We start from the raw sequence: 15920 nt of genomic DNA, 5'->3' as shown, positions 1-15920 counted from the left end.
AACGTCACCGGAGAGGAGGTGCCAGCAACATCCAGTCCCTTCCCAGAAGAGGCCCACAGTGATGACAGCAGCTCTGGACGCCTGGATCTGGATGACCAATCTGGGCCATCAGGGATCTCCAGACAGTCGGTTACCCAGACACAGTCCCATACCACCACAGAGCCTCCCCCCTCAGGAAACACCAGCACAGTACCCACCCAGCAGGCACATAGCTCTGTCACCAGGACACGTCAATCAGCAGTGTGTCCACCACTACAGGGACCCCAGGCCTCCTGACAAACACAGAACAATCTGGGACCTGGGGTCAGTGGCAGTTGGCACATGGTTCAGGGGACAGAAGCACAGGACAACAGGGAAGCTAAGAGGACTGTTGTGCGACAGTGGGAGGACAGGCCCAGGGAACCGACTCTCCAGGAGGCACTCACCATGATCCTGGGATACTGGACAAGATGCAGGAGAGCCAGCGGGTGCAGGAGGGACAGTACCTGGGGATCTGGGAGGACTTGAAGGACATCAACACCACCCTGGTCACCACTGCAGGGTTGCTGGCAGACATGGCCAACACTATGAGGGATGCAGTGGCACACCACCGGACCCTGACACTAGCCAGAACACTGAACAGCCCTCCACCTCCGCTGCTGCTAGTGGACAGGAGACCCCGCCACAGGACCAACATACCACCAGCACTCCTCCCCTTGCAGAAGGAGAACCACCCCGCAAACGTTCCCTGTGATCCAGGCAGATGCCGGAGACTATTGACAAGACCCCTGCCAGGAAATAAGACTCTCTTTAATGTCACCCTTGTGTCCCACCCTGTCACCCTGTCCACCTTGAACTGTCATTGCTCCCCTTCCTATGCCCCCTTGGACAATGCACCTGTGATCCACATAGACTGAACTATAACCTGGACTTTCCTCCACCATCACCCCAGCCTATTTCACATCCCCCTCTACTTATTAGCACATAAATAAACACCCTTTGAAAAAATACAAGTATGGAGTATGTCAAATGATTTAACTATGTATTCGTTTAACAAGGTTTAAACACTACAATTTAACTGTACAGTAATGTATACATAGGAATGACTTATAGTTGGCTGCAGTCAACACCAGGAGCGATTGTGGGGCACAAATATCTGCAAATAGAGATGCCAAAGGGTACAGTGAGTGGCCACAGAAGTGGGAAAATTAGTCTGCCAGTGACAATGCCAAACACAAAACTGTCAATTAAAAGTGAAGTTACACTGTCTTAACTGTGTGTCATTGGAAATATTGACGAATTATTGCACTTCTGTTGTCCTCATCCTCATTCTCTGCCTCCTCATCTTCACTGTCCACAGGGTCAACTGCTGCCACACGCCCATCTCCAGCCTCATCCTCTTGCAGAAAAGTCACATGGCGACGTAAGGAAAGGTTGTGCAACATACAGCATGCCACGATGATCTGGCAGACCTTGATGGAGGCAACGAAACCTAGCCTTCAGGAGGCCAAATGTCCTCTCTATAACTTCTTGTTCACCCATGTGCCTAATTGTAACGTTCCTCTGCCCTGTCCTGGGATTCCTCACAGGGGTCAGGAGCCATGAGAGGCTGGGGTAAACAAAGTCACCTGCAAATATCAAGGGACATCTGTTAAACACTAACCCTTAGGGCCCACACCATACCCATACACTAACATCCACTGGGTGGGAACCAGGGCTCACCTATTAGCCACACCCGGTGCATATGTAGTTGAGCCATCACATATGCGATGCTGCTATTCCTCAGGATAAAAGCATCATGCACAGACCCAGGATACTTTGCATTGACATGGGAGATGTACTGGTCCACCAGGCACACTATCTGCACATTCACTGAGTGAAAGCTCTTTCGGGGTCAAATGCAATATGTGTACCATAAATTGCCCCAATAATTTTGGGGATATGTCAAATTGCATAGAAATCAGCTTTCACTGTGGTCAAATCCTCCACGTGGGGGAAAACGATGTAGCTGCGCATGTGTTTAATCAGGGCAGACAACACTCTGGTCAGCACTATTGAGAACATTGGCTGAGACATTCCTGCTGCCAAGCCCACTGTCACTTGGAAGAAGCCAGTTGCCAGGAAATGGAGCATAGTTAGGACTTGCACAAGAGGGGGCATCCCAGTGGGGTGATGGATAGCAGATATCAGGTCAGGCTCCAATTGGGCACACAGCTCTGTGATTGTGGCCCTGTCCAGTCTATAGGTGAGGTAATGTGCCTGTCCTCCATTGTTGCCAAGTCCACCAGGGGTCTGTACACGGGGGATGTCTCCATCTCCTATTCATCCACAGCGGTTGCAATCTATGGGGCAAAATGGTGGGCAGCTGGTCAGTATCTCATATTTCCAACCACTACACTTCATTGCATGTTGTGATTGAAACAGTATATTGTTTGATAGGTCCGAATGGTGTTTATGTGTACTGTGACGCAGTTAGGTGCCATGACCTGCCCCCACCCGAAATGGCATCCACCTGTCCTGTATGGAGGAACAGATGGAAATTAGGTAATTCCACTGAAGTTGAGTGCTGTTGTAGGAGGCGGTCGAGAACCACCGTGCAACTCCTCATTGGTTATCATTGTGCCTTATGGGTTACAGTGGCCAATGTGATGTACACCGGCAGTGACGGTACGCACTTCCGCGGAGGTGACTGCGATTTTCTATGTGTTCACTCACTTGTTACCTGACCTTTAACAGGAGAGGACCTACACTGCATGTGCTGCTGTGACCTGTGTCTGGAACCGACCATGGCGCGTGTGACTGGGGAAAGGGCCCCTGCATTCACCTCGGCGGAGTTGGAGAGACTGGTGGATGGGGTTCTACCCCAGTACCAATTGCTGTATGGACCTCCAGACCAACAGGTGAGTATACTGTGAGGACAATTCAAGGGTCATGAATGCATAGAGTGGTGTGTGTGAAGGCCTCGTGTGGGAGGGGGGGTTGGTGGATGGGTTCTAGGCAATGTGCTGCATGGATGTTGGGCCATGTCTGTGCATAAGGGGATGTGAAGGGCTATGGTGGGCCATGAGTGTAACAGGCAGGACGGTCTGACCGATACCTTTTCCTATTTGTATTTCTCTGCAGGTCAGTGCCCATCAGAAAAAGGGTATATGGCATGCCATCGGCAAGGACGTGCGGACCCTGGGGGTCTACGGCAGGGGGAGCACCCACTGTCGCAAATGGTGGGAGGACCTGAGACGCTGGGCATGGAAGATGGCGAAGGCCCAGCTGGGGATGGCCTCCCACTGAGGAAGGGGTGCCTGTCGAACCCTGACCCCCCTGATGGCCGCGGGTGGTGGCCTATCCAGAGGTGGATGGGCACTTGGGGGCATCACAGCAGCCACAAGGGGGTGAGTACAGTGCCCCAATATGCTACTTGCGCATGGTGGGGTGGTATCCGGGTGAGGGAGGTGGGCCTGTGGGTGCCCCTCGGCCAGGCCAGACATTGCAGGGTAGGTCACATGTTGGGCAGGGTCTGATGTAACCTTCCTCCAACCAAGCTAGAAGGCATCCACTACTGGGCAGGGGTCTGTGGGTCTCAGGTATGCTGCAATTGTCGTTAGGTGTCCCTGTTCATGGGCTGGTGACTAGCATTGTGACTGGTAGTGCATTGCCTAGTGCGTAGGGCTGTTCCCTGTGTGTGTGTATCATGTACGCCAGCAATGGTGTTGTTGGCGCCATTGACCAAGTGTATCCTTTGTCTCTTCCCCCCCTTTTTGTTTTGTCACCCTGTCCTTCTGTGCATTAGCATCATCTGGCGGAGGATCTGAGGCACTGGCGACGGAGAGAGCTGCATTCCACAGGACCTAGGATGCTGAATCCACTGATGGTGAGGGCACCAGTGGGACAGAGGGCGAGGGGAGCACCACGGCGGCGACTTGAGGGGACAGTTCAGACAGTGATACTGCCTCCAATGGAAGCTCCATGGTGGTGGCGGACACCTCTGTGCCCACCTCAACAACAGGTACAGCTGCCAACCCCATACCAGCACCGCCCTCCCAGCAGCCCCTCAGCGTGTTTCCCGTGTGGTGAGGGGCTGCTCCCCTTCTGACCCTCCCCCCACCACTGCCAGCACTGCCATCATCACCACTAAGCATCCATTACCACCGGCAGACAGTGTGTAGTCCTGCATCCATGGGCTGTTGTGCGGCCTGGCCCCTGCAAATCCTGTGGGTCTGACACCCATGTGAGAGACTGTGACCTTGCATTCCCCAAGATCTGCATCACAGGGCACAATGCCCCCTCCAGAACCATTGGAGAAGCCATCCACTCACCCCATCCTTCCCAGGATGAAGCTCACTGGGCACAATGCCCCCTCCAAAACCAGTGAAGAAGCCATCCACTTACCCCATCCTACACAGGATGAAGCACACTGGGCACAATTTCCCCTCCAGAACCAGTAGAGAAGCCATCCACTCACCACATCCTTCCCAGGATGAATCACACTGGGCACAATGCCCCCTCCAAAACCAGTGGAGAAGCCATCCTCTCACCCCAGCCTACACAGGATGAAGTACACTGGGCACAGTGCCCTCTCCAGAACCAGTGGAGAAGCCATCCACTCACCCCAAACTTCCCAGGATAAAGCACATTGGGCACAATGCCACCTCCAGTACCAGTGGAGAACACTCACCCCATCCTTCCCAGGATGAAGCACATTGGGCACAATGCCCCCTCCAGAACCAGTGGAGAAGCCATCCACTAGAGAGACTGTGGCCTTGCACTCCCCAGGATCAAGCAGTGGGCAAACCACCCACTTGAGAGACTGTGGCCTTGCACTCCCCAGGACCAAGCAATGGGCAAACCACCCACTTGAAAGAGCGTGGCCTTGCACTCCCCAGGACAGCCCACAGGGCATGTTGTTTCCTTCAGGAACAGTGGCGCTGTACCATCTTCTGGCTGAGGTGCCCCCCATTTCCCATCCCCCTGAGGTGCCTGGCTATTTTCGACCTGATGCCCCTGCAGTGTTCTCTCCGTGTTGTTGCAGGACTGAGGTGGGGCCTTGGCCTATATGTTGTGGCCCTGTGGCCCACGGACATTGAGGACTGGGCAGTGTCCCTATAGTTGTAAATATGTATACATTTGGATTTTGATGCACTTATTCATAGTATTTTTTTCGTATTACACTCACTTTCTTCAAATCATTTTGTCCTTGCATTATTCCTGAGGGGTATGGGGTGTATATGTTATGTTGCTGCATCTGGTTGTGTGTATGTTGTTGGGGATGGGTGTGTGTGTGTGTTGCGTATGTGTGTGTCACTCTCCTTTTCCTCCCCCCCTGCCTTGTGTGCTAAGCGGAAGTACTCACCGTGGTCGTCTTCGCCGGCGTTGGTGTTCATAATGAAGCAGAAGGTAGACTTGCATGGGGAAGACATGCAGCTCGGGCCCCATGGCGTCGTGGTTATTCCCTGAGTCTCCACAGGTGAGTCCTTTGACTTCTGGGATCTGTTTCCGCCAGGCTTTTGATGTCATTGGTCCCGCCCCAGAAATGGTGGCGGATAGGCCGGTCATAATGGAGTGGGCGGTACAATGTCTTCCGCCTGGCTGTTGGCGGTCACTGCTGTGGTGCTTGTTGTTTCAGCCCTGGTGGTCAGTGTGTTTAAGTGGCTGTCTGTTTGAGCGGTTTCCTCCGTGGTCATGATTCCATTTTTGTTACCGCTGGCATAGTGGCGCTATTACCGCCGCTTTATCACCGACTGCCAGGGTTGTAATGAGGGCCACAGTCTATTCAAGAAGTGGACAATCCACCTTCCTCTATGTGGTGCCCTTTAGGACCAATGGTGAGAACACGACCCTCCTTCATGTAGGTTTATACACTCACTGCTCTCAGGTCTGCCTTTCTCATATGCAGGGTCTAAGAAACCACATGAAAAGCAGTTCCTCAATGTAAGAAATACAAGCTTCATAAAAAGAAAAATGTTTACCTGACGTATGCTATACACAAATATTTAAATACAACAAGAATTGGAAAGTCTTATTTTTGGGTAGAATCATGTTTTCTAATTTGTATGTCGTATGATTAGCTTCAAAGATAACACCTCACAAATATTACACTGCATTTCCAAAAATATTTACATTTTACTTCACGTAAGTGGTTAGGATGTGTTGCTTTTGGTGGCAAAAACATGTTTTCAAGATTTTCTTTTCAATAAATAGTTCCTGCCAGCCACTGCTGCCCCTGAAACTCACGAACAATATGCATTCAATGGAGGCACTTCCTAGCATGCAGAATAATGCATCCAACAGCATGACATAAGGGAGAAACACGCCTCTTTCTTAGTTCTGAATGACACCATCTCAAACCAATGGCTTTGGATGGTGGACCCAAAGCCCACTCTCTACATACTGTACACTAGATGTGTTAGGCTTCATCAGAACTAAACACATTCGCAAAGCGAATAGGTCTTGGCAATCAAGGACTTATTGGCGTTGCCAGACTCAATGTCTTTTAGCCATGTTGAATAGCAGCACGGCTCAAGTTAAAGCAAGCATGACAGTGATGTAAAAAGTGCTATGACCCAATTTGCCCTGTATTCTGAATTGATATTTGAAAACACTTTATTGCACAATGATGAAGTATAAGAACAAAAAAGACACACTACATTATTGCTGTAGGGTGTACTTCGTAACTGTGGCAATGGGATGCATATTACAAAGGCATTTGATGTTTGTGTCAGGGTATATGGCTAGCTCAATCCGTTTTGCAGCCCAGGAGTAAAGGTCGTCTTTCCTTACAATCAATAAGGTTGAATAAATTAACGGGAAGTGTGGTAGTGTGTGCTCTGAAGGGTTTGAATATAACAGTGAACCTTAACATTTTAAAGTAATAACCGGTTTTGTTAAAAATAATCTATAATTTAGACATTTTTTTTCTTGAATGTCAAATTCTTTAATCAATTGCGCAAAACACTGAGTTATTTAGCATTGATAAGTAATTGATGGCTGCTGTAAATATATTTGTACCTAGTGCGAGCAAAGACCAGAAGGAAACAGTGTGGGAAGGACAGGATGGTCCCAGATGGCCGACGTGCCTGGCAACATTGGCACATCCAGATATTTACAGTAGCAATTATCAATTTAAAAATATATCCATTCATTAACCTTTACGAACCTCCATGCTCCGCGCCTTTATAGGAGCATTGCCTCTTCTAGCGGTCTACAGTACATCTAAAGAAAGACACTGAAGCATGTAGGGCCAGATGTATCATCACGGCCCTTTGTGATTCGGTAATAGCGATTTTTAAGAAATCGCTATTACCGACTCGCAAAGTGCCATGTATCACATTTGTGAATCGGTAATAGGGATTTCTTAAAAATCGCACATGCTATTACCGAATCGCAAATTGCGATACCGGCCCCATTCGCAGCTATGGGCCCGTTGGCCCATAGCGGCAAATTTTTTGCAGTTCCAAAATTGCGATTTCTGAACCAGAAATCACAATTTTGGAAATGCAAATCCCCAGGGTGCTGGGGGCCTATGGCCCCCTCTGCTGCACCCCAAAAATGTTTTGGGAGACATGTAAGGTGCACACATGCCAAAAGGGCATGTGTGCTTTACATGTTCAATTTAAAAATGCATTTTAAATGCATTTTAAAATTTTGCACCAGGTTACCACCTGGTTGCATTCCATGGTATTTTGCATGTGCAAAATGCCATTCTGCAAAAAATCGCAATTTGCGATTTTTTGCAACATTGCCTTGCTATGTGGATTTTGCGAATCGCAATATCGCAAATTGCGATTCGCAAAACCCAGGTCGCAACGCAAGAAATCACTATTTTAGCGATTTCTGCTTTGTGGTCTGCGAATGCCTTTCATGCATTGCAGACCACTGTTTTGCACTCGCAAACGGCCGAATTTTGCGATTCGCACCGTTTGCGAGTGCAAAACATTTTCATACATATGGCCCGTAATCTTTTAAAGATGGAAGCATGTACGTGCGAAAGTAAAGCCTGAACAAAAAACAAATGTGAGCAAAAGAGTAATTTCAAGAAAATCCTGCCGAAACTTACAGCGGGCATTGGGAGATGGCGCGATAGACAACAGGACAAGCAATTGTAGTAAGCACAAAATCTGCATCTTAAGCTCCATTTCAGCCAAGCATACAAATATTACAAGTGCCAGAAAGCACTAACCTGCTAAACTAAAGCAGAAAAATGACATGGATTAAGGTTACTAAATGACTTCACCCCAAGGATGTATTACTGTAGACTGGACTTTTCTTTCACAGATCATTGGTTTCATTTGGGCTAGTTCAGTTGGATCAGATGACGGGAGCCAAGTCTAAAATTTCTAAAACTGCATTAGGTTTTTAAGTAGAAACACAGGTTTGGAGAACTGAGTCCTGGGATCACATGGGGTTGTCTTAGCACGGAATCATGGGTGACACCATGGGCGGCACCTCCATAGGGGCGGAGGAGCGTCACTCCACACCGCTAACCAGCAGCAGCAGCTGCAAACCTTTTTCCCAAAAAACGATCACTATGTTTATGATCATTTTTTTGGGGGAAAGGGGCAGGGCCACGGGGTGACGAGTGTGAGGGGGAGTGTTCAGCATTCCCCCTAAAAGTGTATGTGTGTTTGACCAGCCATCTCGGGCCAGCCAAACATACATGCGCACAGGGCTCTCTCCAGCCCAGGCTCCCAGTCTGCCTGGGAGTGCCCTAACTGAGTGCTCCCAGCCAATCCTAACGCTGCTCTAAGCAGCGTCAGTATTGGTGCAAGGAAGGGTGGGAGCCTGTTCCTGAGTGAAGCGAGACGGGAGGAGGCAGAGGAGCGGCATGGGAGTGGAGGTAAGTGGTTTAAAAACAATTATTTAATTGAATCCAACCAACCACGTGCGCGCACCGCCCTTTTCAATCAGTGTGAGCCGCAAGTGGGTGTCACCCTCTTAATACCAAGCAATATGGCAACCCTACCAACAGGGGACAGCTGAGTAGATACAGGGTCGCAGGATTAAATGTCTCCTTGTTTTTTGGTGCTTGATTGGGCTACACCAGGCTCCAAAGTAGCACTTTGATGGACGGTACTGTAAATATGAAACATTTTATAGGTACTGTGTTTAGTTCTTATCGTAGGAAACTCTTGGGTCAGGCACTGGCACCTTTAGGCTCTTCAAGCAGTTCTGCAGCACATTTACATTCTGCTGCGCTGCCATCCCTCAGAAACAGAAACCCACATGTGAAGCGCTGAAGAGACTCCAGAATGGAGTTGTGAATATCCGGTCTGGCTTGAAACACAGAACTTAGAAGATAGTTCTCCAAGGAGCAGAAGTCAGTGGTGGACAAACAGATCAGCATTCCAATAAGGGACAAGAGTCATGAGGAACTGCTGTTCCAATAATAAACAAGTGCTTGTGTTAAGTGCTGAAAACAAACCATGAGAAATGCACGTCGGAGTGCGTGTTAAGTGCTGAAAAAACAGTAGTCCTTAAACACTGTCTAAAATGGGAGGAGTGGATGAACAGCAGTAATTGGTCACTGCTCTCGGGGGAGGGGTAAAGACAGGAAGAGGCATGACGCATGTATGCCTCCACAAATGAGGAGTAAGATTAGAAGAGTGAGGATGAAGCCAGCAAATAAAAAGCTTATGGGCGGGTTGAAGCCCACAACATGTCTCTGTTTGAGAGAGCGCGTGTGCATAGTGCCAAGACCTAACAAATCATCATCAAGGAACATTTCAATGTTTTTTCACAACTAATTTGGTGTTTATTCTACTTTGTGCCACAGCTACAGTTTTGCCTGCTGTCCTAAGTCTGTGGATCAGGTTTATTTCAACTGCTTGTCAGTCTCCTCTTGTTTCACAAATAATAACTGTGAACTGGGCTACATATGAAGCAGTAGAATTAGCAGGGTGTTTACTTTGCTAACCCATGCACCCTTCAAGATGTTTATTGTTTACCAGGAGAAAGTTTAAAATGTGTGATTTTGGTATTTCAAATTCGAGGACTTTGCAAAATATAGCAAGAGTTCTAATGTTACAGTCTGTAAAGTGGCCCTAACGAGGTATAATTAACCAACAAAGCCTACTAACACAAACATGCATTGTTAAGTAAAATATGCTAAAGAGTTAGGGTGATTATCTCACTGCAGGTCAATATGGATACCGCATTCTTCCCAACTGTTCACCTATAAAATCACTGTTTTCAGGTGCGTTACTCTAGCTAATATAGTGAGACCAAAACAAAACTATAAGACCCAGAATGCATTAGGTTATCATAACAAAGTCCAGGACTGGCAATCGCGTCTGTAATGACTTGGAAGGGAGTGGTCACCATGAAGCAATAGGTTTCACAACAATTGCAGAGGAGGTCCACTGGCAAGGTGTAGAGCTGCAATGCAAGGGCGGCTCTTACCTGCCATACTGGAAATGCTGATCAGCCTCCCCTTGGCCTTCCGGAGCAACGGGAAGAAGGTTTTAGAAATACGAACTGCTCCAAAAAAGTTCACATCCATACAGGTTTTGTAAACACCGAGAGGTAGCAGTTCTCCATCTCCAACATATCCAAGCACTCCAGCATTGTGGATAATCCCCCAGAGGCCTTGAAAAATGGAAACAAATGATTCTTAAGGTCAAACCAGTATAGGAATAATACAGTGATGCTGAAAGTAGTTCCTAAGATTTCAAACTTTGCTTGCATTTCAAAATTACATGATGGGCAGAAAAGTAATCTACCTAACCACAAATTCACCATCACCTTTCAGCTCTAACTGAATCTATCTTCCTTGATAGCAGCTAGCAATGTATCCCACATGGACTCTACTAAAACCCAATGAGAGTTAATAATTCTGGGTTACAGATCATTTAAAATATATATATCTTTAGATTACACTTGCTATAATAGCGGAGTGCATGGAGCCTACCCTCCGTAAAGCATCAGTGGTAGTAAACTCTATATAATCTAAATTACAATAAAATGATTATCAATTAAGATTTATAATCATTTATAGGCTTGTTTTTCAAGAAGGATTTTTTAAAAATAAAGGCTGCCATTGCCAGTGTATGGAATTCCTTATGCCTTTTATAAAGATCCTAACATTTAGCTTTTTCTGCACCCCATTTTTCAGACTCCACTGCTGTCTGAAGACTATTGATCAGTCTCAAATCTCTTATGCTTCTACTTAAATATAAGCCCTTCTGTTAATAGCATAGCCCTGCATGAGCAAAAGAGATGCTCCCCAGATCAGGCCTGATGCAGTCCACGTCTTTGTATTTGTATAAAATGCAGCTAGGTAGCATCTTGTACATTAAGACTGCTCGCTCACGTACAGAACAGTACCTTTAAAGCGTGCCAGAGGTAAAGGACAATCCTCTCAATGACATTGACATGTTTCAACAAATGAAGCTAGATTGCAAGCCCAAAAGAAGGGGCAATGTGTCCAAATGAAACTCTGAACATAATGTATCTATTTAAGTTAGATATTGTGACTTTTTATAAATCACATTCACAAAAATGAAACTCACAAGTATGGCATTAGTTCTACAACGTTAAAAGCATAAGAATAAAGTCCAAATTTAGAGAACAGCTTCTGTCATGTTACACCAAATACTCATCACTTGGTTCCGCCCAATAAATTTAGAGGGAAAGTTTTGAACTGTGCAAATCTTATGGTGGAATCCCTGCGTTTCACTTCCACCCTCCGCCAGCAAGACATACATGTCCGGATGATCTAGCAGCACTTGCCTATCATTTCTGACAATTAGGCCAGTGGGGCAGCCTGGGGTCAGTGTGGGAATGGACTTGACTAGAACTGAACTGTGGCAGCCTTCCATGTCCAGTACACCATCACCCTGCAGCCTGTGCACGTTCACCAAGCTCCTGGGGAAATATATGGAGTACTAATGTTTTGGAAAGATGTCAATTTTCTCTGCCACATAAGGCAATATATTTAAAGGTACTTCCCTGTCTAAACACACCACTGGAGCATTGGGTAAATTCAGGATTCCCCAGTCTATGCCCTATGCCCACATCAAATAGAGGACAATCCCATGGAGTCCCCTACACCGTTGCGCATACACCACCAAAGTGCAGGGCATTCCCAGGGACTCCCAATGCTCTATGCTATGCAAGGCACTCGCTTCCCGTTTCCACCAGCCAGCCCTACAGGGAACCTCAGCTGTAGGACACCTGCAAGTACTCCTGCCCCCCGATATACCTCCATAAAAAAATTATTGCCCAGAGATTTTAATTTTTGATATGTGTTTTTGGATCATTAGAGAAGTAATTTAGCTTGAGTAGACATAGCTGATCTGGGCTGAATTTTTCTGAGAAACGTTTTTAAAAATGACAGATGTGTTGCAGTGATGATGTAATAATACAGGACCCATGAGACTTATATATTTCATTTTGGTGTCAAAACACATTTTGGTGTCAAAACACAGGTTTTGGGAGTCTAGTAGCCTTATAGAGACTGAAAATAACTCATCAGAGCAACCCTTCTCCAATTTTCCAAAATGGTGGCTGTAATAGAGGAAGAAGAGACACATATAAAAATGAAACAAATAATAATGTTTTTTAATCCTCTTATATATACACCAAACAATGTTTATGATCTAAATATGAAAAAAATCATGTTTATCACTCCTGTTTTTGACACATTTTCATAGTTCACTATATTTATTTGTTTCAGCAATTTCTTGTGGTACATTTGCAGAATGTTGAGCATTTGAGAAGAGAATTTCCACAGGGACATCCTTTTGTAGCACAGGTTTTGCAAGTGCATGTATGTGTAAGCTCTGTGGGTAGAGGCTTTAGAAATTTTGTAGGTTTTTGCACCCCATCAATATCTTCCCAATCAAATTCACATAGATCTTTCTCCACATATGCATGATCCAAAACATTTACACATGTTCTGATCAAGTAGAACACTCTTTTAGGGTGTCCACGCACAGAATATGACATAGGTGGAAGGTCACTTGATATCTTGAACTCACTGTACTGAAGATCGTCCAATGTGTGACAGTCAGAACTCATTTTCCATTTACACACAAGGTATTTTGTCCCAGCAAATCCTTTTAGAAACTTCACAGGTTCAGCAGTTAAAGCTCCAAGCTTTGTTCCAATTTTGCTCCTAGTGCTATCACCCGTAAGAATACATGCCTTGTAACGAATACTAGGCATCTCTGGGTCACGTTTCTTGGACAGAATATGAAGCTGGATTAAGTGTCTTTTCTCGCCTGTTCCATAACATATCCATAACTCTGACAATCCTTGACTTATGAACATTGCAACAAACCTAAGTAGCACAATAATAACATCTGTGTCATTTGAGAGTACAATGACTCAGTTGGAACTATTTTAAACAGCCCCCTCAACATGTGGCACAACACAAAGATCAGCTTCCTCCAATTTGCTGTTAAGTTCCTGAACAATATGACCCTTACCATTTGAATTCATATCTGGAGGCACACACTCCTCATTGACAATCATTCCACTTGCAATAATTGGAAATTCAGTGTTCACTGGAGCATCTGCAATGTTTTGGCAAGTTGAGATCTCCAAGTTCATCTTGTTCGATGTTGATGACCAGTTGCACCGGTATAGGTGTCGAATTTTTGATGCAGGCAAGGTCAATTGCTACACTTGTAGACATTCATCCAATTCTCTCTCATTCTTTGACAGATAGTTCAAGTTAACTGTCAAAGACACTGTGCAGTTCTTGCAAGGGGCACACTGACTTTGATATCTGTAGAACAGTATGAACGACCTCTCCGAAGTTTTGCATGGATGAATCTTGACCATTCTCAATTGTGACTTACAGTCCACACACAACAGCAGATTTCAATGAGGACACCTTTTCGAATTGAAATTCCTTAGATTAAAGGTTTTTTTTATGCCTTGTATGAGTTTGTGCTTCCCTGGTTTGTTTACAGCATCTCCATCAAATAATGGAACTCCAGATATGAAATGTTCCAATTTCATATCTGGAGCCACAGCATCTAACTTTCCCTCTCTGTCTTTCACCACAAATTGTCTTTGGGTGAATTTTCCGTAGAAGTATGTTTTTTCCAACTCTAGCTTCTTCACTCTTTTAAAAAACCAGGACCCATATCTCAGGTGGTCTTTGCAATCGAATTTGCAAAACACAGTAATCAGTCTTCACATGCAGGTCCTATTCACCTTCCCAATCAGTATGTACCAAGTTTTTCACTAGAGCTATCATGTGTAAAACATTTCCCCAGTACTTGAAAAGTTCTGATTTTTCTTCACATTCTTTTACAAACTTTAAAAACTTGTTTTTCAGGTTTTCTGATTTTGAACTGAGTGTATTGAACATTGCCTGGCTTTGAATTATGTCTTTTGAATGAAGTACGCCCTGTGCCTTGTTCACTTCTGACATAAGATATGCAGAAAATAATTTGTCATTCTTGTTCCAAAAAGCATTCCAATGCAATGTTTCTATAGCCTCAGATATGATGAGCATACCTTGTAACAAAGGAACATAATGAGTTCAGCTCAATATTGACTGGACAGCTTTGCTTCCAAAGATTGCAGCCTCAAAAAGTGCATCTTCTATGCCACATCTACTGAGATAACTTTTTGCACACCACAACACAACTTTTGTCAAGTGGAAAACACCCATCATTGAATAAAGATCATTAATTCCTACTCGATTGCTCGTAAAAATGTCAGCTACAATACGGGAAGCACCTTCATTGCAGAAAATTAGCAGAATAGACTGGTCTTTAAGCTGAGCATGCACATTTTAGAATTTTTTTTAGAGCTGTGTATACTCTTGCATAGTTTGTAACTGGAGATATATTACGGGTAAAAACCCACTTTTTTTCTGTGGGACGGTATTTTGGAGCTCAGAGCATGAATTCCAGTCCACGGAGGAACTGGCTTTTCTTCATCCTTCAGTTCACACTGAATCGGCAATATGATAAATTCAGTTAAATCAGCTTTGCAGACCGCAATATCAGGTAGAAGATCCATGTCCTCAGCCACTTTGAACTTTCTGATAGACTGAGACGAATTGATGACTTGCAGCAATTTTGAACACATTGGCAAGGCAGCTGGATTATAAGTTTGCAGCTTTGTTTGTTTATGCCTATAGCTGACACAGCCTGTTTTCCATTAGCTGCTTCATTGGTACAGTCTTGAAAAAGCACCATGGCAGTGTCATATTGTTGGATGTTCCAGACAAAGAAGCTCTCTACAAAATCAAAATTATCAAGAGCAGCAATTGTAAATCCTTTCCTGGTAAAATGACTTGGAAATGGTATGCTGTCGAATTAACAAGATTTTACAGCATGAGCTGCTAACAAGTTCCTGCTCCATATTATGTAATTTTAACTTGTTGATACACCAATCCTATTCATTGAAGTCATTATCTCTCAACTTTTGCACTTGTCACAGACTGTGTGAACAGTCATCAAGTGTAGCGGAGTTTTCTTTTTGCCATGATGTAATTCATAAAACAGGATTTGGAAAAGACAGTGCATTTGCACAGCATTAGCTTGTCGCATCATGGGATTGTTTTCATCTTTGCTTATACCTTTAAAGCCATCATCAATGTTGTCAGCTTCTATGCTGATCTCAAGAACTTTAGTTTGCGACAGTTTTGCTTTGCTGATATTAAACAATGATGTAAAAATGTTAAGATAACATTAGGCATTCTTGTTGACTCCCATGATTTTTCGGAGCGCTGGGGCATCACAAAATTTGTCATTAAGTTCAAAATCAAAATCTTTCAGGGCATTTCTTGAAATGGTTCCTGCTGATTTCACTGCATACTGTGATCTTATTTTGGCTGAAGAACTTCAGGAGTCACATCAGCAGAGAACACCGTAAGTTGTTCATTTTTTTTCCTAAGATTGACAAAAACGAATTCTGTTGTACATTCTCACCAGAAAAATCTTAATTTCATTATTATGGATCAATACAGTTTCATCAATGTTGAC

At 45.0% G+C, this 15920-nt stretch overlaps 1 protein-coding gene across 1 annotated transcript in view; it reads right to left on the bottom strand.

The window, feature by feature from the left end:
* Positions 1 to 15920, bottom strand: part of HSD17B2 (hydroxysteroid 17-beta dehydrogenase 2) — a 275549-nt gene that overhangs the window by 110965 nt on the left and 148664 nt on the right. The window contains exon 3 of the mRNA XM_069216620.1: positions 10372 to 10557. Within this exon, the coding sequence (XP_069072721.1) occupies positions 10372 to 10557 (186 nt within the window). The remainder of the gene's footprint in view (positions 1 to 10371; positions 10558 to 15920) is intronic.

This window comes from Pleurodeles waltl, chromosome 12, assembly GCF_031143425.1.
Source record: "Pleurodeles waltl isolate 20211129_DDA chromosome 12, aPleWal1.hap1.20221129, whole genome shotgun sequence".
NCBI lineage: Eukaryota > Metazoa > Chordata > Amphibia > Caudata > Salamandridae > Pleurodeles > Pleurodeles waltl.
This window is presented reverse-complemented; position numbering and strand designations above follow the sequence as displayed.